At 52.7% G+C, this 24,784-nt stretch overlaps 1 protein-coding gene across 6 annotated transcripts in view; it reads left to right on the forward strand.

The window, feature by feature from the left end:
* Positions 1-24,784, forward strand: part of CDH22 (cadherin 22) — a 76,578-nt gene that overhangs the window by 19,285 nt on the left and 32,509 nt on the right. For all 6 annotated transcript variants that reach the window (XM_069033979.1, XM_069033977.1, XM_069033978.1 and 3 more), the window contains 3 exons: positions 4,620-5,581; positions 9,457-9,751; positions 18,991-19,110. In XM_069033979.1, the coding sequence (XP_068890080.1) occupies positions 5,357-5,581; positions 9,457-9,751; positions 18,991-19,110 (640 nt within the window). In that variant the 5' untranslated portion in view covers positions 4,620-5,356. The remainder of the gene's footprint in view (positions 1-4,619; positions 5,582-9,456; positions 9,752-18,990; positions 19,111-24,784) is intronic.

Consider the following 24,784-nt stretch of genomic DNA (forward strand, 5'->3'; position numbering starts at 1 on the left):
TTTAAGAAGTTCCTGTCTTGTGCTTGGTATTCATGATGTGGCTCTGCATTCTAGAGGGTGGCACAAGCAGTGCCTTGCTCTTGCCTTGTTCCTCAGCAGCTTTTGCAGCATCCTCGTGGCTGTTCTGAACAGCTGGAGCAGTCCTGATGCTCGTGCTGGTAGCTGGTACCACTCTGCTGGGAGGAGTGAGGAGCGAAACAGGACATCCAAGTTCATGTTTGCTGAGGCTGCAGGCTAGGGTTGAGGAGAGAGGGCTCTCTTTCCCCTCCTTTGCATCTTCTGGTACCTGGTGGGCAGTTCTGTATTTTCTATGAATTATTAGGGCTTGTCTCAGAGGAACAGTACTGGTCTGCCAACCCTTCCAGAAGAGCTATGTGCATGGGAGCACTGCATGAGCTCCCAGGGATGCTCCCTGGCCTCTGGGTGGGACAGCCCTCCCTGGGCTCCTGGGGCACCTCTACCTTGGCCCTGCCGTGTTGGGCGGTGATGTAGGACTGTGGTGTGCTGGGCAGTGCTATCCTGGTGTGCTATTGCCTGCCCATGTCTTCCCCCTCCCCCTGCCCACTTTCTCCTGCATCAGCCTGCATTCGTAAAATGAAATAAATATTGACATGGACGGGATGCTATTCAATTTGTCCTGATCACTGGGCTGCGGTGAGTTCTGACAGAGCACAGTGTAAAACATAAGCTCAGGATGTAATTTCTACTGTCAACATGATGTACAGTATCGCTGTGCCAAATGCACACCAACAAACTGCACGAGCTCTTGAGGGGAGGGGGGAATTTTGCTGATAATTGGGAAGTGGGGATGGCAGAGCAGCAGGAGAGGGGGCATCACCCTGAGCCTGGGGCAGTGTGAGGGTCTGGTGCTTCACCCTCTGCATGGAAACCTGCTTGGTGTGGTGAGTGCTGGGCATGCTGCCATGTGGGTGCATGTGTGCTGCTGTGGGCTGGGCTGGCTGCAGCAGCAGCTCCCACTGGTTATTTACGGCCCTGCTGCTCACGTGTGGCAGAGAGAAGTGGCACTTCCAGCTGTTGGTGAAAGGTTTTTAATAACACAGGGAAATAAATAGTGTGCTAGTCCTGGTTCCTGGGGATGGGACCTTCTGGGGTGCCTTGATTCCTGCTGCTGCAAGGGCATGAGCAGGACTTGGGGCTCTTGGCTTTGCAGCCTCTGGAAGAGGTCTGTGATGTGACAGCTGGAAAGAAGGGTGTGCACACTGAGGAGAGACATGACCCTGAAGCTGTCACAGAAGAGATGCAGGCTGAGAATTTGTCACGGGAGAAGAAGAATCTGTCTGGCTGAGCCTGGCTACAGAGGTGTCTCTGGGTCAGCATTTTGTGGTGCAGGTGACTGGAGGTCACCACAGGTTGTATGTTGGGTTTTGATGTCTGGGACCTGGCTGAGGCAACTCGGGTTACAGCACCTGCATTGCTACCCACAGGGAGAACATGCAAACAGCTCAGGTGAGAGTAGAACTTTGGACACGTGAGACAGTCACCAGCAAACCGCATTAGTTCAGATGAGAAATCTGGTTAATATAAAAAACAGCATAATAGCTGAGACTCTATACATAAGGTTGTGTTTCCCACAGCAACGCAGCCCAGCCCATGGGTGCTCAGCAGGACTCTCCTCTCCATGGCAGAATCTGCTCTGTGGAGTGCTCAGATGCAACAGGGCTGAACAAGTTGCCTTGGGAACTGTGGGCCAGCTTGTCTGCCAGCCAGGGAGCTGCTCTGCTCAAGTGGAGCTCACCCACTGCAGCATCTTCTGCCCTCACTTCCTCTTTTCTGCCTTGCTTTAGTGTGTGCATTTAAACTGTTATTTTTACTGGTTTATTGATACTGTTTGGGATTGTGCTGCTTCCATTTATGTGCTGTAACTGGTCAGGCTGACAGAGAAGGCCCAGTGTCCATTTCTGATCTAGGAGCAGTGCCATTCCTGTGTGCACAGGGCTATCTGCAGTGTGTGGCTGGGGTAGTTGTGAATCAGATGCCACTAAGGTGTGAAATGGTGTGATGAGGGGAATGAAGGTGGCTCCTACTGCTGTCACGGAGCCAGTGTTGGTGCTTTCTGCTAGCTGTGTGCTCTGAGTGCTGTGTACTGGAGGCAGTGGGAATGTGCTGCTTTCATGTGCCAGCTCAGATGGAGACCCTGGATGCTGACGTTGGTTGTGGTGCCAGGACTTGCTCCATTGGACTGGCTTTCTTTCAGCCTCCCCATGTGTTCAGAAGGCCTTCAGTGTTGCAGAACTGCTCCCTAGCACTGGCATTGCTGCCTTGTCAGGCTTTTGGCAGGACTTTATCAATGGATCTGCTCCTGGATAGCAAGGAGAGGATGCTAGGTGGGCAGAGTGGGAGACTTCAGCAGGTGGTGACTGCTTCTCCCCAAGGCTCTGCTGACACAGTTGTCCTGAGAACACATGCAGATGGATTCTTTTTAAAATTATCTTTCTTGCAGTTGAGTTCACAAGCTACAACTCATTTGTACTCAGACTTTGGATACAACCGGAGGTGTTGCCTGCAAAAGTGCTGCAGAGTAGCAGGGCAGAGATGCTGGATAGGGTGTTCTTCCCACACTTACTGTTTGCCCTTGGTGCTGACCTGGAACTCTTGCTCTGGCACAGCTTGTGCTGTTCAGTTTATTGACATGTCTCACTGTGTGGGTAACCTACTCCAAAATAACCACAGATCTCCTAGGTATGACAATTTGGAGAGGTGCTGTTTGTGACAGTGGTGCACGATGTCTTGTTGTATTTATCTTCTCTATACCCACCTAAGTGTGATAAAGCACATTTGCTCATGTGCTGTTCTTGTGTCTTGCTCTGGAGCCTGCTGTGGGTCAGGCAGCCTCAGCTCTGTTGGGCCAGAGCAGGGACCCTGATCTTTGCATTTGATCCATGGAGTTCCTTTACCCTATGCATGGGAGGAGATGGCTCGGTCTGTCACCCACCTCCAGGTCATCTTGCTCCCCTAACTCTCCAGTGTTAAATACTCTGGTGTTTGATAGGGATCCTCACCAGCAGTGCAGCTGCCCTTTGGGAGCAGGGAGAGGAAGCACTTCTCTCCCTCTGTGGGGAGGTCTGGCTGCAAGACACAGTCGTGGCATTGCCAACAACCTCACCTGGCTGGCGTGGAAATGTCTTCATAATAAATGGGCTGGCAGGGAGGAGGGGTGGGGAGGAATGTTAGTGCTTCTGTACCATGACTGCTAACATGAAAATACACTGGAGACCCTGTCTTCCTTGGAGCATGAAGTGCACAGGGCTGGCACATGTGACAGCTGATGTGCATGTGTGAGTGGAATATAGTGTGTGTGCATGGGGAGGAAATGTGTGTGCACATAAATGAGGCACAAATAGACAAAAGAGGCCAGTGTGTATGAGTGATCTTAGCTGGGGGGGGGATGTGCGTGAGCCCTTTTGGTGAATAGATTTGGGCACACTGTGTGACACGCAACTTGTGAACCATGAGCAGGCAGCGTGGAACAATGCCTTGTGGTTCTCAGGGAAGTGTTTGTCCAGACAAGTGAATGCAGAAATGAAAGAGCGCAGCAGACGTTCCCTTTTTGGGAAACAGCCCCACTGGTGGAGTCACACAGGGGAATGGCAAGTGAGGGAAAGAGTGGGAGAAATATGTGGGAGCTATCCCTCCTCTGAAGAGCTGGGACTGTTTAGGTTCACACAGGGGTCTGTGCAAAGCATGGTCCAGATCCCTTTCTATGGGGAGTAGATGGACATCTAGTACAGGATCATTTCCCTTTCCACTCACCCTCTTTCTGCCTCCTATTTAGAGTAGCAGCTGACAGGAGATGAATTCTGCAGACTGGTGCATGTTTCATGAGTAGATCAGGCTGTGGCTGGTATCGCAGAGCGCTGATGGAAGCTCAGGGCGTTGGTGCAGGGAGAGCTGGATGCTGCATCCCCATCTCCTGATCAGGCCTCTTCTCCCCAGGTGCTCACTGGATGCAATGTACCCTTGGCTAAAGGTCTCACATCTCAGCCCTTAGTGCCTTGAGGGTGGCTTGAAGCTTACAACAGAGCCTTTTTTCCAACTGTTACATTTAGAGTCAGCCAGGTGGGGAATTCTTGAACAGATGCTCTTCTCCTGCTTGTGGCTGCAGAGGTGAGATGACAGAAAGGTTCTGCAGGGAAGGTTTGCAGGAGTGTCTGGACAGGCTGCACCTCCCAGGGGCTGGCATCCCCCAGCATGAGCTTTGTCTGCCTGTGCAGGACTGCTGTGGTCTGGTTCTGCACAGGCACTGGCAGCTGTGCAGTGCCAGGAGTGCTGCTACATCTCCTAGCAGTGTGGGCACCAATGACCGCCTCCTGGCACAGGCCTCACTCCTCTCAGCAGCCAGGACCATGTGGTGAGGGGGTGCCCTTGTCAGCAGGGTCCTTGGTCTCAGAGTCCCTGCTGGAGCAGATGTCTGCAGTGCTGAGAGCTCTGCAGCCCTCCCTATTGTGTTCCTGCTCTGGCAGAACCTGCAGGACTTGGCCCTGCTGTGGAGCACCCGGGGCAGGGCAGGGTGGGAGACACAGGCCAAGGCTGCAGGAGCAGCACAGGGGGGACACTGGGCCCTGTTTTCACACCAGCTCTGACACCTTGGCCTTTTCCAGGCTCCTGGAGATGCTGCTGACTGCCCTGCAACTCCCTGCATGAGCCAGCAGAGAATGGAAGTGACTGGAATCATCTGGGCAAAGGACCCTTCACCAGACACTGGGATGTCGTCCTCCTCAAGATGGGAGTTACAAATGGCCTTGTGAACTGCACATGAGGCACGGGCACCTGCACTGCCAGACCCCTCGCACAGTAGTCCAAGGCTGCCACAGGACAGGCAGACGTTGGCTACGGCAGCTCATCCTTTTAAGTCCTCAGTGAAAACATTTGTGGAAAAGCTCTCCTCCTCCTCCTGTGAATGCCAGCGGTGGGTGCCAGTGCCCCGTGTGCCGCTGCAGCGTTCCCTGCCCACCAGTGGGGTGGGAAGCAGGCTGTGCATCACCCCCTTCTCCAGCCAGACCGGCAGCAGCCGAGCACAGAGCCCTGCAGCTCTGTCCCTGGGGACAAATGCCAGCTGCCAGACTCTTCTCTGGAGACCCAGGAGCTGCCTGCAAGGCACCAGCACTGACTGCTCCTACGCCAGAAGCGGGCAGTCCGGGACGCCTCTTGTCACAGATGTGACTCGTGCTGGGACAGGACTGCTCCGGCTGCAGGGCACGGCATGCAGCAGGGATGGGGATGCTCTGCATTGACCAGGCAGCCGCACGCTGCTAGTGTGGACTTTCCTCCTGCTCTTCCCTAAAGGATGCTGGCTGCCTGTCCAAAAGCTCCTGCTCATGCAGCCTCTTAGAGTGCCATGGCGAAGGGTCTGCAGGGCTTCTCGTGGACCATGCTGCTGCTGTTCTGCGCCATCCAGGAGCTGGGGTCCTGGGCCATGCACACGGCGGTGGAGGGCCCTGGCCTAGGGGAGCCCAGTGACCCTGCACTGCTGGCCGGAGGGCGAGTGAAGCGTGGCTGGGTCTGGAATCAGTTCTTTGTGGTGGAGGAGTACACGGGCACGGAGCCGCTGTATGTGGGGAAGGTAAGCTGACCTGATGTCTTCATGGGGCTGACAGAGTGGACATGCTGGCAATGCTGAGCAGAGAGAGGGCCCATGTGAAGGTTGTTCATGGCTAGAGAAATGCTCTGTGGGCTGCGATTAGGTTAATGTGCTCCCAAAGATGAGGACAGGATGCACCGAGATTTACATCTGTGTTCTTACAGTTGTGTACTGGGTTCTTGTGATGTCTGGTGGTGGGTGCAAGAAGCCCTGTCTCTGTGGGAGCTGCTGGCAGGTGACAGTGGGCAGGACTGGGTCTGTAGGTGGGAGCTCACCACACTTCCCTGGTGTGTGACCTCCTGGGAAGGCTGGGCGTAGACCTCTGCTGCTCCATCCTGGTGTCTCGAGCCTGAAGGAGCATTTCACCTTGGGGTTGCTGGGCTTTATCCTTTTCTGGGAGCTTTGGAGAAGCAGCTGCCCCCTGTGTCAGGAAGATGTGTTGTTTGTATATGGGTGAAGGCAGTGCTAGCTGTTGGGACCAGTCAGAGGAACACAATCCAGCTAGAGCTGGAGGCATGGGCTCACCCTGAAGGAAAGTGCCCAAGAGCTTGTACAGCAGGGCTGTCTGATGGCCTCAGCTGTCTGGGCATGAGTCTTGGAGGAGCTTGAAAATGGGTTTCTTGGCTGGGGGCCAGCAGGGATTTCAGTGGAGATTTGTGTCCGTTTCAGCAGACACTCAAAGCCGTGCTCCTCCGCCGCCCTCAGAGCAGGCACAGCTAATTCATGGTTCCCCTGGGAGCAGCAGAGGCACCGGGCCCTGTCCTAGGCCTGGCAATGCCTCGGCTCCAAATGAACTGAAGCCTACAACTCACCCATTTTACAGCCCCTTTCCACGTCACCCACCCCCATCACCTGCCTGGCTCACAACAACAGGCAGCCTGCACTGAGGTCACTGCCTGTGGCTCCGCAGAGCTGAAAGCCAACAGGACCAGGCTTTTCCTGGCACTGGGAGAGGATGGAGTGCTCGCCTGGGACTCTGTTGTCCCCAGCAGTGTTCCAGCCCTCCTAGCACAGTCTGTGGGTCCAGAGCCTTGCTGTTCTGGGGGACCCTGCAGAGTAGGTGGGGCTTGCCCTCTGTGGATGCCTCTCACACACCTACATGTGCTTTCTGAAGGGCCGATACCATTTCCATAAAATCTGGGTTCTCCAGCTAATCCTTCTTCTGAACTGTAATTTCCCCTGAGGCTGCTGTCAGTTTGATGTGGATTTCTTTGGGTTTTTTAAATAGAATTATGGGGTCAGCACTAGTTACAAACTTCTGCATGTGGACAGATCTATTTTAGATAGAGGAGAGGATTAAAGGGAAAAAAGCAGATTTAATTAAGTTGCTAATATTTAAAGAAAATTGATGAACTCGGGCTTTATGAGTTGGAGCAAACAGAGTGCGCCTTTATTATGGGCTAGTTTTTATTTGATTTTCTTTCTTTTCTAGCCCTGGAGTAATTTTTTATTTGTGTATCTCTGTTTTCTGTTTAATTGCTTTTAATAAGGAATGTGCACCTCTGTTCATATTTAATTTTTATTTAATTATTAGTATGTAATTAATGGCTTCGTAACAATTCTGGTTGTAGTCTTTTAGGACAAGGAAACTATTTTCCTGTTTAACAAATGGGACAGATCAGCCTTTTATCCGCCCTCTGGATGTCCCAGTTCTGCAGACACTGCTGTCCTTGCCTGGGGGCTGAGCTGCAGGCAGGGCAGGGTGGTCCCTCTTGGGGGGTGGCTTTTGGGGCCCAGCGTGTGCCAGGGCTGTGTGACTTCAGTCTCCTGCCATGCCCAGGGAATGGTGGGATCCCTGAGGCTGCGTGGGAGCGCGGTGTTCCCCAAGCCTGCCTGCCGTAACAGGGAGGAGAGAACATCCCTAGGATGTGGTCCGCATCCATGGCATCTCCCCTCGGGCTTCTGTAGTCTGCGATCCGGCCCTCCCCCATTAGTTGTTGTTTAGCCAAGCAGCACAGATTTAGCTCTTTTAATCTTCCCCTGTAAATCAATCTCTGCAGCCCCTTGAGCCCAGGCTCCATTTTTCTTCCTAGCATTCTGGTTTGCAGGGATGCTGGTGTCTGCTCCGAGCAGTCAGAAATGAGCAAATATGTGAAGAGGATGTGCTGAGAGCTCAATGTGGTGCTGGATGCTTTATCTCTGGCCTAATTATTAATCATGAGCCTGGTGTTCAGCAGAAAAATGCAGGTTTCTGTTACCTGTGCTGTACAGAGCTGATGCTCCTTCTTCGTTCTGAAAAGCTCACGGAGTAGCAGTGAGAACTGGGGAGAGGATGATAAAGTGAAGAGGGCGGGCAGCAAGCTCTCCACCAGCCAGTGGGGAGGGTTGGGACTGGATGGCCAGGCTGGGATGACCACCCCCACAGACCAGGGCAGGGTGCTCCCGGGGGCCAGGGCAGGATGACCACCCCATAGGCACATACCAAGAGGTGCTGCCCCAGCAGATTTGCAGCCAAAGCCATCACTGTGGTCCCAGACTCTGCTGCCCTCACAGCCCTATTTGTGAGCTGAGTGAAGATCTCCTTCCAGGCAAGCCTTGAGAGATGTGTCACCATGGGGAGTAATTTGTGAATGTTGTGCAAAATGCATTGAATTGTCTAACGTGTGGGTCCTTCACTCATGAAATAAATATATAAACTGTATCTAACAAGACAAATATAATGAAGGCATCGTAAAAAAAGAGGCAGCTCTGGTATAAATTCTTGCTGGTAGAGCTGTATGTCTGAAAGGTGGTTTATAGAACTGCAGTTTGGAAGATTGAATGGCCCATAAACATTTTCATATTTCATTAGCCGATTAATGGACGGCTTTTTTCTTTTTTTGGAGGGGGGACATGACTTTGCTGATTCTAAGCAGAAATTGTAGGAAACAAATGAAAGCAGCTGATGAAACCTTTCCGGGGCCCTGTCCCGTTATGGATTGTCCCAATTAATGCCCATGCTGCTCTCTGTCAAGATGCATTCTGCCTGTCCAGTTACTGTTAATAGATTTCTCATAAGTGGCTGGATTGTAAAAACCTCATAACTCAGTTTAATGCCACCAATAAAATTATCTCTGGACGTCTGGCCTGGATTCCAGTCAGCTCTTGGTCCATGGGGAGCTGCTGTTTACCCTTTCTTTTCCTAATTCTAAACATTGTCTTAATTTAAAAATGAAACAGCAGAGATTGCCTGCAAAGGCATCTTCCTCAGGGTCTGTTTGCACTCCTGAACATGAGCCGATTTGTCACATTCTCTTGCAGATTTTGTCCAGATGGGGCTCTGGGCATGATGATGGGATGTCGTGACCCCCTGTTACCCTGCCATGTAAACCCAGCACAGGGGTGCAGCGAGTGTGTGAGCTCTTCAGCAGGGAGACTTGTCAGCACCAGCTGCCCAGATCTTGGAGGGTGGCTGTGGCTGTGGCAAAGCGGGTGGATGAGGATGGACTTTGGGCAGTTGGTTGTGTAGAGGAGGATGGATGCTGATGATGAAGTACCCGTGCAGCTTGGGAGAGGTGATCCCACACTGCCAGAGTCCTGGGTCCTTGCCCATAGGGAAGCCTCTTTTTTTGGAGTGCAGTTGAGTTGTCTTTTCCATCATCTCCTAACCCCTTATTGATGTGGTTTGTCCCTTGGTTTGTAGTGGGGGTGAGCACTGGCAGAATCTGTGATCTGCAGACCCCTAAAGGCAGGCCTGAAGTCCCAGTTTATTGGGCCTTCCTTTGTGCACAGGAGTTGTCTGGTGATGCTGTCATTCTCCAGTCCAACAGGAGCAGAGGGGCATCACACAGGGACCGTGGGCATCTTGTGCAGGTGGCTAGGGCTGGGTACCAGCACGGCCCCAGCCTGCTCCCACCCTTTCCCTCTTTCCCTGGCAGATCCACTCAGACTCGGATGAGGGAGACGGCTCCATCAAGTACACGATCTCCGGGGAGGGCGCAGGGACCATCTTCCTCATCGATGAGATCACAGGTGACATCCATGCCACCGAGCGCCTGGACCGGGAGCAGAAAACCTTCTACACGCTGCGGGCGCAGGCCCGGGACCGGCAGACGGACCAGCTGCTGGAGCCCGAGTCGGAGTTCATCATCAAGGTGCAGGACATCAACGACAGCGAGCCGCGCTTCCTGGAGGGGCCCTACATCGGCAGCGTGGCGGAGCTGTCCCCCATCGGTAGGTCTGCTGAGAGGAGGATGTGGGCTGGGAAACCTGTGCCTCTCTCCTGTCAAGCCTTGAGCCTGCTGTACCCCACAAAAACTACTTGCAAATCCCAGGGATTCCAGAGCTAGGGAACCAAAAGGGAAAAAATAAATAAGGTGGCTTAAGAAAAGCAAGTGGATAAATCCTCTGAGCTGATTGCCAGCCTTTGGCTGAGTGCTCAGTCTCAGCCCTAAGCCGTGCTCTGGGGACGGGGTCGTGGTGGTGCCAGCTGCCCACTGTGCATTGACTCTGGCTTTGTAGAGCCCCCTCCCTCCTCAGTGCTGGGGGGTTGGACTAAGCCCTCACAAGCCAAGGGGCTCACGTCTGCCTGTGGTTCAGATTGGTCTGAGTGGTGCTTCTCCCCCAACTCAGGCCATCCTCTGTGCGCTGCTTTGCTGCTCTTCTGAGCCCCAGGGCTGCCCGGGCATCATCCCTTTGTGTGTCCCCATGCAGCACTGCCACACCCTTCTCAGCTGGATCTGTCCTTCTCTGAGGGGCCAGGCATTGTTGGATGAGATTGGGGAATTCATGTCCCTGTGACAGAAGCGTGGCTTCCCTGTGTTAAGCCTTAGCTGCCCGACCCCTTGGCACCAGACCCCTTCTAAGTGTGTTGGTGATCAACCTCACTGAAGCTCTGGGGGCCAGGCTGGGATGATGAGGAGCAGGGCAGTTGGCTTTGTGCTCACCCAAGCATCGGGAGGGGTGCAGGGAGGTGATGTGTGAGCTGCCCTCGCTCCTGTTGCTGGGTTCCCATGCTGCTGAGCACAGCTGGAGTCCAGGAGAGTGGCTGGTGCTGCATTGCCCAGAGCCACACCATTCCCTGTCCACACTGTTCTCTGTCCATGCCATTCCCTGGGCTCTCTGCTACCCCTATAGCAGGCTGTGTGTGTCAGGATGTGCTGCAAGCAGGAACTGTAAATCACTGTTCCCAGAGGCTATATCCAGGTAGAAGACAGCTTGTGAAAGGCTGACATCGAAGATCAGGCAGGACCCCAACACTATCAGCAAGGGATGAGTCAGCACAGGGCACAGTAACGGTGCTGGGACTGCAGAGAGCCCCTGGGGCAGGGGGAGCAGCTGAGCTGCACCAGGGGCTTGACAGGCCAGGTCAGGTGAAGCACCAGGTCCTGCTGTGCTGCTGCAGGAAGGTCTGGCTGCAGAGGCATCCTGGCAGCAGAGTGCAGGGGATGGTGCTTGGGTCTGCTCTGCCTCAGGACAGAGCTCCAGCTCTCCATGGTTGATGTGCAGCATATTGCAAGGCTGGTGCGTGGCCTCTAGCAGGTACAGATGTACAGGAGTTGCCCGCACCAGAGGAGCTGCTGCTGCTTGGATTCTGTTGATGTATGGAGAACAAGTTGTCCTGAGGCATCCCAAGATCTCCTTTCGCTTCCAGTTACCTGCGCAAATCCTTCCCTCAGTCAGAGAGTGACCCCTTGAACTATAGCTGTATGCTCCTGGAGAAATGAAAGACAGCATGTGGGCACCAAAGCAAGAGGCATCCTGTTCCCAAAGGGAAGAAAGAAATTAAATTAATCTCATTTGCTTGAACAACATTTTAAAAAGCTAGGAATTCTCAACTCTGAGTATTAGACAAGGATCCCAGTTCTTTGAAAATCACTAACAATTATGGAGCTGCCTGATCAGACTGATGTGAACAAGACATATCAAAGGAGACAGTTTCTATGCAAAATTGGAGATCAGAGGGAGAAAGAAACACGGTTTCACAACATGAAAGAAGGCGATTCCTGCAAATTAAAATACTCGGAAGTTAAAAGTAAAGAGAAGTACTGTGAACGGCGTGGGCTGCATTTCCCAGCTGTGTGCTTAGAGAGGGGAGCTGGAGCCAAGAGCCTGTTCTGCTTTCCAGGCTACCTGCCTGCCTCAGCCTCGAGCCTTCTGCAGCCTGGCCATCCTGGGGAGTGTATGGGCTCCTCCAGAGGAGCCTCACCCTGGAGATGGCCCAGGGAGGGCATCACACATCATCTTCCCATGGTGCTGCTGCCTGGGCCCCAGCAGTGTGAGTGCAGAGCAGGAGGGACCCACATGCTGCTGTTGCTGCAAGTCCCCAGCTCCCTCCCGCTTCCCCCTCAGCTTACCAGTGCTTTGCCCAGGAACAGGCAGCACAAAAGACAGGATGGACACATCCTGTGAAAGCATAAACTGGCAAGGAGCTTTCTGCTCAACCCTCCAAGGTTCAGCAGCTGGGAGATAGATGGGGCTGGTCATGGACCTGGTGTGAGAAGTTCAGCTCCAGATGCTGTAGGAACAGCTGAGGGTGCAGGACATGGGAAGCTGCTGGGCCAGGGAGGTGAAGTTCAAGGTATTCTCGTGGGAAATGCCCCACCAGGCCCTTTTTGTGTGGGAGTGCTCCTTTTGTGGCATCAAGGCTGGGTGCAGCTGTGATCATTTTGTGGCTTTGTTGTTGTTGGTATTGATAGTGACATTTGCTGCCTCTGAGCTGGACAGAGCATCTCCCCTAGACCTGCGGGGTATTTTCCTGAGAGTGAATGGGGAGAGTGTCCCTTGCTGCCTTCCTGAACGTGGCTGGAGGTGATCCCAGCTTGATGTTGGCCAAGCAGGGGCACAAAGGTTGGTTATTAGTGTATCAGCATCAAAGCCTGGGGACCTGCTGGTGATCCTGCGTGCTCTCAGCACCATTTGGATTCAGCTGTGCTCTGCTGGGGAAGGGGCTGGAGTGGGGCCATTCCAAGGGCAGGGCTGCTCTCCAGCTTGGAGCTGTAGGGAGCTGCTCATTCCCTGTCTCTGCTGCTCTGAAGCCTTTGCTCTGCATCCCAGCCTGAAAAGTTAAGGGTGACACCTTCTTCCTCCCCCCCAGACCTCACTGGGGTTTGTGCTTGGGTGGTTTTTGTCCTCACTCAAGGCAGCTCTCAGCTGCACTCCCCATTCCCTGCCAAAAGCAGAGTCCCAGCTCCCAGAGGTGGGTGCCTTCCTGGGGCGTGAAGAGGAATAAACCAAATACAGTCAGATCCGCTCTGTGACAGCAGGAGCAGATCAAAGGACATTATTTGCATAATGAAGGAGTACTAATTGGGAGGGAAAGTCATTTGATTTCCTAGTGTCTAAGAGGGAATAACAAATGAGAGAACTGCACAAACTCTCAGAGTAACTGGGAGTGCTTTGCAACACAGCTGCCCCTTGCTCTGCGCTGGGGCCAGGGCTGTGTGTTTGGGTAGACATCGTACGTGCTGCCTGAGACTGTGAGACTGGGGGTGGACTAAAGGCCTCTTTGTTCCAGGACCTTGCCTTGGCAGTGGTCAGAGTGCATTCTTAGGAAAGAGGAACAGCACACACAGGACATGTGATGCTCTTCTTAATATTCTCCCAGCCATCATCTGTTTCCAGCTTGGAAATTTCTTTGGCTGTGGGTGGTTTCTGGGGGTTTAGTCAGCTTTAGTATCTGTCTTCCATGAACTCATCCAGACTCACTGTAAACGTCTGCAAAGGGAAAGGGGTTGCTGTTGTTATCTGATGGATCAAAAGTGGCAGATGCAGGATGGTCAGGAGGATAAGGCTGGAGTGTGGGAATTGTAAAAGGCAGAGGTGGTGCCTGGAGCTAACCCCAGCCTATGATCCAGGCTGGGGAAGTCATTGTTTTCTACACAGGGATATCCTGCACTTAGAAGAAGCACATCCAAAATGGAAGGTGACCCAACAACTTTATCTGGCCTCCCTTGGCACAGCAGAACCAGCTGCAAAACCAGCAACTGGCTTTTATGTAGAAACCTGATCTGGCCTGGGGCATCAGGGGCAGTAGTGCAGCTGCTGTGGGATGCTTGCCGTGTTTGAGTGCAGAAGGGGCAGTTGGACCTGGCCTGGCAGGGAGGGCAGCTGGGGCTGTAGAGGGGTAGAGAGGTCCCTTCTCAGCCCCCTGAGGGGGGCAGGGCTGGAGGCCATGCTCTGGAGTCACCCAGGTTGAGGAAAACAGGGGCTCCTGGGGCTGCTTGGGAGCATTTTCACTGACTGCTGTGCACCCCAAGGAGCAGTCTGTCTGCAGGATGGGGCCTGAGCTGCAAACCCTGTTCACAGCTCCACTGCTGTCCTGTCACCTCAGGGAGAAGCTGCTGGCCAAGAGCTTGCAAGCTGATCTGTGCTGGCACCTGAGGCTCAGCCTCTGTGGGTACTCCAGTGTGGATCTCTCCAAAACATCAGAGTTGAGCAGAACCCCGTACCAGAGGGAGAGACCTGCAGCTGCAGAACAATGTAGGATGGGACCCAGCCAGCTGCCTTGGAACTGCAGGAGCTTCACCTTGTTACAGGAGATGCTAAAATTAGCTGTATTTTGGGCTCCTTTCCTGAGCTCCCTGGGGTCTGCTTAACAGCTGTCTGCTGCACTCATGCGTGAGCCCAAATCCAGAACACTGTGCCTCCTGTAAGCCAGCTCTGTTGGTTGCACAGGGTGGGTGTTGCAGCCCAGAGCTCACTTGTGGGGTCTTTGGGGAGCAGGCAGGGCCTGGAGTGAGGAGCATGCCAGGAAAGGCATATGCTTTCATCAGAACATACTCCTCCCCTGATGCATTTCACTCTCATTTCTCTGTGTAGCACCATGTCCAGATTAGAGGCGATTTGGCTGTACAGGCAGAAACTTGGGGTCAAGCCCTGACTCCAGCACAAAGCTGGCTGAATGCAGAAGTGATTATTGTGAAGAGAAATTTTTTAATCTCCATGCTGGAAGCAGAGAAAAACACTTTGTTTACCATGCAGCCAGAACACTTGCAGGCAATCTGATTTCCCCCCCTGCCCTCACTAGAAAGTGCTTAAGTCACTTGTGTGTATCTGGAAGCTGCTGGGACTGCAAGTGGCTGCGAGCTGGGGCTTGCCCTGTCTGTTTGTCCTTAGTAAGATGAGTCCTTCCCTATCTGCACTGTGCTCTAGGTCATTGGACAGGCTCCAAACACTGCCCTGCCCAAGAGACCACCTCATCCAGGCTGCATTTGGCAGCCCCTCAGGGAACCTGGGCCTCTTCATGGAATGCTTTGGTTTGCTCCCCATGGCACCATGTTTACCTGCTTCATGCCAGGGGGTGGGGTGCCTTGTGCAGTGGCTTTCTCTGGCCAGACACCCCAAAAGAAGTTCCACAGTAGCACATTTGAGCAATTGCACCCCTGGCAGGTTATCACCCTCAGGCTGGTCCTGCAGGGTGTGAGGCCTCTGCAGTGAATCTCCTCTGGGCTTGGCTTTCTACCAAGTCAGGATGTTCACAAGATTGCAAGAAACTCACTTCTGCTCCAGTAATTTTTAAGCTGCTCTAGTTCATTTTTTTTCCCCTGATGTCCTGCCTGAGTGTGTCTAGGGTGCATCAGCCACTGCAGGTGTTTGGGGCCAGACAAAAGCTGTAAATTGCATTGTTTATAAAAATCCCACCTGCTTCCTGCCCCATGGCACTCAGGCCCCTGGGATGCAAGTGCTGCACACTGGCATCAGGCCAGAGCACGTGGCTTTGCGTGACACAGCACTCCTTGCAGGGTTCTGATGTTCTGCAGGGCTGAAGTGCTGAAGTGCTGTCCTGGAGCTGGCCAGATCCACATAGAAAGGGCTCTCAGCATGGCATGAAGGTGGCAACTGAGCCCCAGAGCTGGTCTGGAGAGCATCTGGAGGCTCCTGGTTTCATCTCGGAAGGGTGACTGCTTCTGCCATGAGGAGGGACAGTCAAATTTAGCAAGTGTTGGGTTTTCCTGCTGCTCATTTGCCTGTTTGCCTGCCCAGAGCCTGGCTGTACTTCTGTCCCTGGGGAAGTGACAGGTCCCAGCCACTTGCTTGTGGATTCAGTGCAGGGCCTCTCTGCTTGAGGATGTGTTTGGAGTTTGCCTGTCAACACATCTTTTAGCTAAACGTGTTTGGAGTGAGTGGCATAGCAAGTGGTCTGGAGCTATCAGCCATCTTCCTGCAGGGTCGCTGCGACTGGCCCCAGAGGCTCTGGGTCCTGTGGGAAGGCAGTCACAGATGCCAGGACACGCCTGCATTGCTATTCCATAGGTGCCCTGCAGAGCCCCATCCATCCCATCCAGGGCACTGGGCTGAGCTGCTGTGCCCTGGGGACACTCAGCATGGCAGGGTGGCTTGGCAGGCTGGGCTCTGCACTCGTGGGATAAGACCCTGCAGAGACACAGCTCCTGCATCCCGCAGCTCCTGGGGCATCGTGGGCACCTCTCTGTGTGGGCAGCCCCTCCCTGCCCTGCTGAGCCTGGCTCACAGCGGAGAAGGGATGCTGCTGGCAGAGCTGAGGGCTGGCTGCTGTCCCTGGCAGATCTCCAGGATGGCTCAGGGTGTGGAATGGGGGCAGCCCAGGCAGGGCCCATGGGGCCAGAGGATGGCCGGCAGCCAGAGTCAGCTAGGCTGGAGGAAGGATTGCTCTGGAAGTGAGGGTCTTGTTCCCCCTTTCTTCTGGGGGGGAAGCAGGGTTCGTTTGATCTGCTGTGCCAGATCACACCTTTGCAGAGGGAGAATAAGAGATGCCTACTGACCTGTTAATTTTTATGTAAAATTGTTGGTTTCCTCTGATCTGCGGAGTGAGCTGGTCGGGGGAGGAACCAAGGTCTTATCTCATTTTACATGTCTAATTATCTCTCTGGATACAGGCTCAGGCTTCTTGGTTATGGGAGGCGGGTGATAGAGTACATGATGGATGTTTAGATTTTATTTAGTGTATCTTTTATGGCTAAGGCATGTGCCAGAAAACTAAATAAAAGCTGTACATGCTGTACTTGCTGTGGGCAGTGCTGTGCTTGGAGAGCAGGGACTAATATTGGAGCAGGGTGGGAGCCGGGGAAAACTTGTCTCTGCAGGAAGGAGGAGACCAGGTTAAGCTGAAACTGAACACCATTGCTCTTCCCATGGAAAGAGAGTGGGAGGAGAGGGGTGGAAAAGGGATAAGTGGAGGTTAGGGGAGGATGCTGGAAAGTTGAACTGATAGATTCCTGATACCCTTTAGGTGACCTTGAGCAGGCTGCAGTGCACCTTCATGGGCGACAGGCCAAGGCACAAAGTGGGCTCAGTGTTCCCTACCTGGCTGATGTTGCTCTTTTGTTAATGAGATGCTGTGAGGGCAGGTGGGGAAGAGCGCCTCTGGCATTGCTGGCTGCAGCCCAAGGGCCGTGTGCCCCATCCTCTGCCTCTGAGTGAAGGTGTCTTGCTGCAATGCTCCTCATGCTTCTTGGTTTCCCTTGCCCTAGAGCAGAAAGCTCTGGTCCCAAACATGGGGCTCACCCCTGGGACATGGAGCTGGATCTGCTGCCCTGTTGCTCCAGTTCTCGGGAGAGTCCAGCAGCTGTGGACCAGGAGCCTTCTGTGGGCTTGGGTACCTGTGGGTGAGTTTTGAATCTCCTCACCCTAGGCAGGAACAAGTGGTTCTTGGAGCGTGGGATGTTTGTGCAAAGTCAGCAGGCTCTGCCTGTGCTGCAGGTGCAGGAGTGGGTGCTGCTGTGGACACCAGGCTCTCAGTTGCTGCCAGGCTGTGCAGAGGGAGCCCTCTCTTGTTCCCGGGGCAGGTACTGCTTTGTGTGATTCTCAAACTTTGGCACCTCCAGCATCCCTAGCTGGCTTCTCTACTGCAGCTGGGAGAGGGATGCTTGGAGACCCTGGTGTCATTTCCCTTCTCTGGTCCCTTTTTTTGCTCTCTGAGCAGAAGCTTCCCAAGGGAACATGCCAAGCTGCCCGAGGGAATGTGCAGTGCTGGTGTGGGGGTGATCTGCCTTGGCTCTTACCTGCTTGAAGGAGTTGTGTGATGCCAGAGAGAGGAGGAGGAAATGCAGCAATAGTATTTCTTAAACAGTTGTTTGCGAGGCAGAGAGCCAGTGTTGCCGTGGTGTAAAATCTGGACTTGCCTGGCAGGGATGCACCATAACTTCACTGGAGACAGCAAAGCATAAATAAGTGGACTCGAACTAGCTTGTTGCTGAAGACCGATGAGGGGGATTCTCCTGTTATCAGCAGAGCTGCAGCTCTGAGAAAGCTGCCAGGGAGAATGAAAAGCAACCATGGTAACTGCTCGCTTCCCTCAGTGAACACCCTTTCCAGGAGATCAGAGTGAACTGAACTGGGGGCAGTGTGTGCATCCCAGCTGCTCACAGCAGCACTGCTGTCTGTGCTGCCTCGTCTTGTGCCTGAGTCCAGGCAGGGCTGGTGCAGGAGCTCCCTGGCTTGCCTGCAGGCTCTGGGCTTGTGGTCTCCTGGCAAGGGAGGAGGAAGGCACCAGGGACTGAAGCTTCTCATCCCCCTCTGGACTGGTTTCAGCTCCATACCTGCCTGCTGTGACATAGGAGCAGAAGCTGCTTCTGACTGACTGGCGCCAGGGCTTGACCTTTGGGCAGGGATGCACTGAGTCTAGTGCTAGAAATGAAACAGGGTAACCTGTCCTCACAATGCTTTGGTCACACCACCTCCTTTCTCAAGGTGTCTGGAGGTAGGGTTAGGCTTCCCTTCCTTCCTGCCTTCTGTTGTCTCTCTAGATCTCAGCCCCTTTGCACCTGCCCCCACCCTCATGTCCTGGGTCCTGCTTTTGTTAAATTGAACATGATGTCAAATTAAAGCCATCACAGGGACAGTTGGAGTGAAGTGCCCAGTTTAATGAGGCAGCCTTGAAAATCAATAACTTAATTGCAGACATTTGATGGACTTTTATCCAATTTATAGTCCTCCTGCCCTGCTACGTGTAGAGCATGAGGACCTGGTGCTCTGTCTGGCTCTGGGCAAGTGAAAGCCTTTCCTCTCCTGTGGCTGTTGTCCCTGTGCAGGTCTGGGGGCTGCAGTGGTGCTGCAGCATGGGTCAGGCTCTAGCTGGGTGGTCTCTCTGTGGTCTCGAGGTGACCATGTCACTCTGTGCTGACTGGAGGGGCAGGTGTGAGTATGATATCCCCAGCTCCTTCCTAGATGGTCCAGTAGAAGGCTATTGGGAGAAAAGCCCCCAGCTGTTCACAGCAGTGATCTCCTGGAGAGCAGGCCCTGCCCCAGGATGGCCCAACATCCTGTCCCTTCTGTCCCTCCTGCCACTCTGCAGCATGCCAGAGGCATTTGCAGCAGTGTCTGGAGTCCTGACTTTCAGGTGTTTGGTGGGAAGGTGATGCTGCATTTGCACCCAGCTGTTCTTTTTTCCCTCATCATTTGCAAGCAGTCAGTGTTAGGCTCTGCTCTGAGATCTGCGTTGCTCTTCTCAACTCCTCCCTGACTTTATGTTTTCCTTCTTGTCCCTGCTGCAGGCACCTCTGTGATGCAGGTGATGGCCTCTGATGCTGACGACCCCACCTATGGGAGCAGTGCCCGGGTAGTCTACAGTGTGCTGGAGGGGGAGCAGCACTTCACTGTGGACAGTAAAACAGGTGAGCAGCACCCAGCTGGGCTGGGGCAGGAGACCCAACAGTGGCCGTGTGTCCTGGGCATGGCTGTGAGCCAGCAGCTCTGTGCCTCCCTGCTGGCCACTGATGCTGCATACCCATGGCAGGGGTGTTGGAGAGGAAGCTCAGCAGCCCTGCTCAGGCTGCTGCCCAGCTCCATGCCCTTCCTGCAGCAGGCAGCATCTGCAGCTGCCAGCCCAGAATGCCTGGTCTGCACCTGCACTGGCCAGAGCTCCTCTCTGCCTGGAGCAGGAATGCCCCCACAGGCGCATAAAACTTCAGTGTAGAAGGTTTAAATACTACCAAAGGGGCCTTACCAAAGGCTGCATCATTATCACCAGGGCTTTGATTAAAGGTAACACTTTAAATTAAGGATAGGTTTATAAATGTTCTATTAATATTTAATGAAAGAACAGTAGAAGCTTCTCCATTCCTTAATAACTTATAATAGGGCCTGTTGTAAAATGCCTCTGTAATAAATCCCTGGCAGATGATGCTCTGACATACTGGTTAGAGGAGACCATAACCAGGAGATGTTGGGGCATATATTCTCCTTGCCTCCCAGGAGTTTGACTCTCATTACCCTTAATGGGAGCCTCACAAGCTTGCTAAGGAGGAAGACACTCAAATGCTAATAAGAGATATTTAAGGCACAAAGCATGCAGTAAAGTGCCCATAGTTTAATGAAAATTTGTCAAAGGGCAAGCAGGCTGAGGGGCTGCAGCTTGTGTTGGAAAACTGGACAGCAAAGTCCTCCCCACCCTATTGCTGAACCACAGTGGCATGGACTGATATCAACCCCTGGGCTGAAGTACCAGTCTCTGTCAGGCTGATCTGTGTCTGTGCTGATAGATATTTTCTGAGGCTGTTTTTATGTAAGTCAGAGTGAAATTTGTTTGGAGATTCTGGTGTAAGGAGAGTGTAAAGAAGGTCTGTGTGCCTGAGCCTCTGCATCTGCAAGAAACCCTGCACCTCCTGACAACGCTCTGGGTGCACATGGGGAAGCTGGTCCCAGCCCTGGCTCTGCCATCAGCCTGGCTGCTGCTGGAGGAAGGCTCAGATCTCAGAGTTTGGGAGCTCCTACACACACCTGACATCAGCACTGTGGCATGTGGTGGGAAATGCCTTTGTCTGGACAGAGGCTGGTGCAGTGGGGAGAGGGCACCAAGCAGCTGGTTGGGGCTGTACCCACCCCTTGGTCAGGAGCTGTTGCACCTGGGCTCTCTTCTCTCCCAGATTTGCTTTGTTTTATATTGTGTGTGTAGGAACAATAGGCTAAACACTGAAAATTCAGGTGCACATGAGATTCTGTTAATCTGAGACAGCTTTGTGTGAGTGGAAGTCTGGCTGCTAGAATGGAGAGGGACCACTGGGAGCAAATTGCACAAGCCAGGACGTGCAGAGGCTCAGCTTCCTGCCACATTAATGCTCTGTATTAAGGCATAAACTAAAATGTGCCCTGTGGGACTGTGGTGAGAATTAATGTCACTCTGGGAATCCAAGCTTCTTGATTCCTTGACTTTTTGTGTCTTAATTCTCAAGCTGGCTGTTCTGTACACTGGGGGGTTGATTTACTGTTTTACTTGCTTGTGTTTCATAAAGGCAAAACTGCTGACAGTCTGCAGAAGACTCCAGCCCCTCTTGAGCGTGTCTGTTTCCAGGATATCTGGCTGCTAACACAGGTGTTGGGGCTGACTCTGGCAGTGTCTGAATTGCAAATGGCAGTGTGGCATCACTGCAGGGCTGCAGCTCTGCCCATCAGCCACTCAGGTTGTGGCTGCAGCCTGTGCTGTGGCCTCGTGCCCCTCTTGTCAGCGCTGGCCCATGTGGATGCAGCAGTGCTGTGGGGGCACTCAGTGTCATCATATCCATCCAAGCACACCCCAGCCTGCTCCCACTCTTATTCTGTTAGAATAAGTCTTTATGCTGCACAGGGGAATCCAGGTCTGATTGCCCGGGGTGGCCCAGCTTCTGCCCTGAGCATAAGATTTAATTATCCATAGCAGCAGTGTAGCTCTCAGAGCCACCATTGTTATTAATGGCCATAAAAAGAACCATAAAAACCTGGCATGTTACATTTCTTATAATATATGGTAATGAAGAACAATTTGATTTCCCTTTTTTGTTTTGACCTCCTTCTCTGTCATTCCTTGCAGGTCCATGCATGCACGTGCTGCCTTGCACACCACCTCAGCCCCTGACTCCTTCCAGCACAGGTTCTTTCTTCCCTCCTTGTCTTGTGTTCTTTTCACATCCTCCTACATAGCACAGGTGTGGCATGTGCAAAAGTGGTTTCCATGCTTGAGTACAGAACATGGACCATGTGTAGCTGACTTTGCCTCCTGCTCTTGGATGTTACCAGCTGTAGTGTTCAGCTGGGATTTTGTTTTCAATGGACCTTTCACAGGCAGACCCAAACCGTCTGGATGCTGTGCTATGCCAAGTCCTGCCACTCAGTAAGTCCTGAATGCCTGTAGTGTCTCGGGTCTTTTTGGAGGAAGACAAGCATCTAAATGGCTCCACTGCAATAGTGGGAGCAGCAGTATGGCATTTATGCTGCAGGAAGATTCCAGAACTGAATGATGCTGAAGAGAAAGCACAGCTGATGCACATGGGCTTTTCTTTCTGTCATACACACCAGCCACTCTCACGCTTTGAGATTAGGTGGAAAGTCCTCCTGATGTGCTCTGGTATTGGAGCAGTCCAGTAGAAAAGGGAGAAAATCCGAAATTCCAGGGAAGAAAAAAAAGTTCAGCTCTCAGTCTCTCTCTGGAGAAAAAGAATCTGAACAACTGGCCAAAAGCTGACCCGGGAGCAGCAAGCCAGGTGCTTCCTTGCTCCCCTGCTGCAGCTGGGAAAAAAAAGTCACTATCTGTGTGTGACCTTGAACAAACTGCAAACTGCTTTGAAAAAGTTTTGCTCAGTTTTTCCTTCCCCCTCTCAGGCTCAGTTTAGAGGCATAGAAAGCCACAAGAATTAATTTCTGGGCGTAGGGCAGAAATATGGGATATACATCATAAGGTCACCCCAAGACAGTTTCACAGACTGAAACTTGTGTTGTGTACCCCAAATCAGGTTCAAGAACTTCACCTGTGCATGCTGAAGGTCTAGGCTGGCTTTTTTGGTGTGAGTGGGGAGCTTTGTATGCACAAGCTTTGGAGCCAAGGTTTTCTTGCCAACTATAAGAATATCCCCGTGGCTTGTTGCAAGAGCCTGCAGGCATTAAGCTTTTTCTGCTTTGTGCTGCCTTCCTCACTCAGAAGGGGTGCAGCCAGTCCTTGCTCCTTGCAGCAGGTGAGCTGCAGTGCCTGTGCTGTGGCTGCCCTGGTCTGCTGAGGAGGCTGTGCTCTCACAGCGACCAGCACACAGCTCTACCCTGCTGCTTCTGCTGCTGTGGTGGGTGTTGGCTCTGGGTGAGAGCACTAATCTGACAGCAGAGCCCCCCTCACCACTGCTGGGCCATGAGCCCAGCTCTGCCCAGAGTGACATAGGGTGGGAGGTTTAGTGACAGCTCCTGTTCCAGTTCCAGGAATCTTATCCTCACCAAGATCTTTCAAGATTATACTTTTCAGATACAGAGACAGGCACCTGAGTGTGGGCACTCTGAGTGCATTTACGTGAGAGGAGAAATCTGTGCATTTAAATCCCAGGGCTGTGTTTTCATGCTGCTTTATATCACCCTGCATTCTCTGTACCACTGCAGATTATTCACCTTTATAGGGGCAAATCTCTCTTTTGGCAGGCAGCTGTGCCTGCCTGCTCATGTCTGTTCCCATGTCCTTTGCAGTGCCCTTTCTTATCCCTGGGCAGCGTGGCTGGAGACTCACTGCTCCCTGTGATCCCTTGCACACAGCCTTCCTTGGGGGGGAACCTAAAAATGCCCCAACACCCCACAACCTGGTGCCCCTGTTTCCAGCAGTCTTGTTCATCCCTTTGCAGGGATATCGAGTGCTACAGAGCAACCACAGCATGTAACACTGCAGGTTTCGTGATGCTTGGTGTTTTCCTTAAAAGCCAGCTTGTCAGTTTGGGGGAGTGCATGGGAACCTGACTTTTTACCGTAAAGAAGAGGTTGTTCTTCAAATCTGTCACTCTGCTGAATGCAGGAAAAAGGCAGAAGGACTCAGAGGGTATTTGAAATGCAGTCTGGCATTTATGATGACTTAAACCAGCTCCTGAGTTTTAGAGTCTGTGTCCTGATTCAAAGATTGAGCTGGTGAGGGCTTAGAGGTTTTTATGCCAGGGAGAACAAGAATGGAGATACTGGCCTGCTGGGATGAAGCTGATGGTTATTTGGGTTCAGTCCTTAGTTATTTCATCCCTACCTTCCAGCCTTGCTGTGTTCGGAGACAGACCACAGCCCTGGTCCTGGGGCAGTGAAGCTGGACTGAGAGAGGAGCTGTGTCTGGGAGCCTGCTGCACACTGAGCTGGGCTGATGAGCTGTTGATCTGTGTGATGTGGTGGTGGGGGGCAGAACACATTTCTCTGCTGCTCTTGCCAGTTTGTTAAAAATGCTCCTTGGTGCCTGGAAGCACAGATGTATCAGTATGTGTGTGGTCCTGTGTGCCCAGAGGGTTGTGCAGATCTGTGCCCCATCCCTGTACCTTATCTACCAGAGCTGTGCACAGGCACAAGGGAGTCTGAGTGTGAGGCACAGGAGTCTGCAGAGAAGCCACGTTTATTTAAGGGGATTCCTCTTATTAGCGAGGTTGAATGTTAACAGCTCTTTTTTCAGACTGATGCAGGAACTTCAGCTGATTTGGGACCAAGTTGTATGTTCGGTCATCTTGAGGAAATTAGAGTGTATCTACTAATGTGCCAAGGGAATTAATGTTAAATGATGAGGGACTTAGCTGCTAAAAAGAAGGGGCAAAGGAAGGGTGAGTGTGCTGTCTCTGCACTGGCATGGGCAAGGCTGATTCCAGCCTGGAGCAAGCCCTTGTTAGGTGCTCCATGAACCCCCTGACCCTTGTGCCTCGTACCTCACTCAGACCACCTTTAGCTTCTGCCTCCCAAATTGCACTGAGCTGAAGGACAGGATGGGAGACTGGAGGGTGACTGAAGTGCTGGGTCTTGGGGCTAAGACTTCTTCTTGCAAGGGCTGACCTCTTCCAGGATGTGTGCTTCCAGTAGCACTCGTGTCTTGGCAGATATATTGGTATTTCTATGTCCCTGCAGGCAGGTGAGGGCACAGGTGAGGAATCTGCAGTCTGTTTGGCAGGTGCCTTGCCACTCCTGGCCTGAGGCAGAGATGGGTTTGATCTAACTGACCAGGCTGTTGGCAGGAATTAATCTGTTTCATCCAGCTGAATAGGAGAGGGATAGAGAAGACAGACACAGACTCTTCTCAGGCTTGCACAGTAAAAAGACCCAAATGGCAGGAAGACAAGGCTTGTCACCATGATGATGGCATTTCCATCCCTGGAGATACTAAAAATGTGATTGTTTATGGCCCAGGGTAATCTCATCTGCCTTTGAAGACTGCCTGCTTTGAGCTGTAGATGGACCAGGAACCTCCTTAGGATAGCTCCCTGTTTGTTACTCCATGACTTTCTGCCTTATTGCTCCTCCTGCCCTCAGCTGGAAGGTGCCTTGAACAGTCTCCGAGGATGTGGACGTCTGACCTAGAAGTACCTGAGAGCAGAGCAAAGCCCATAA

This window comes from Aphelocoma coerulescens, chromosome 20 (genome assembly GCF_041296385.1).
Source record: "Aphelocoma coerulescens isolate FSJ_1873_10779 chromosome 20, UR_Acoe_1.0, whole genome shotgun sequence".
Classification (NCBI taxonomy): Eukaryota; Metazoa; Chordata; class Aves; order Passeriformes; family Corvidae; genus Aphelocoma; species Aphelocoma coerulescens.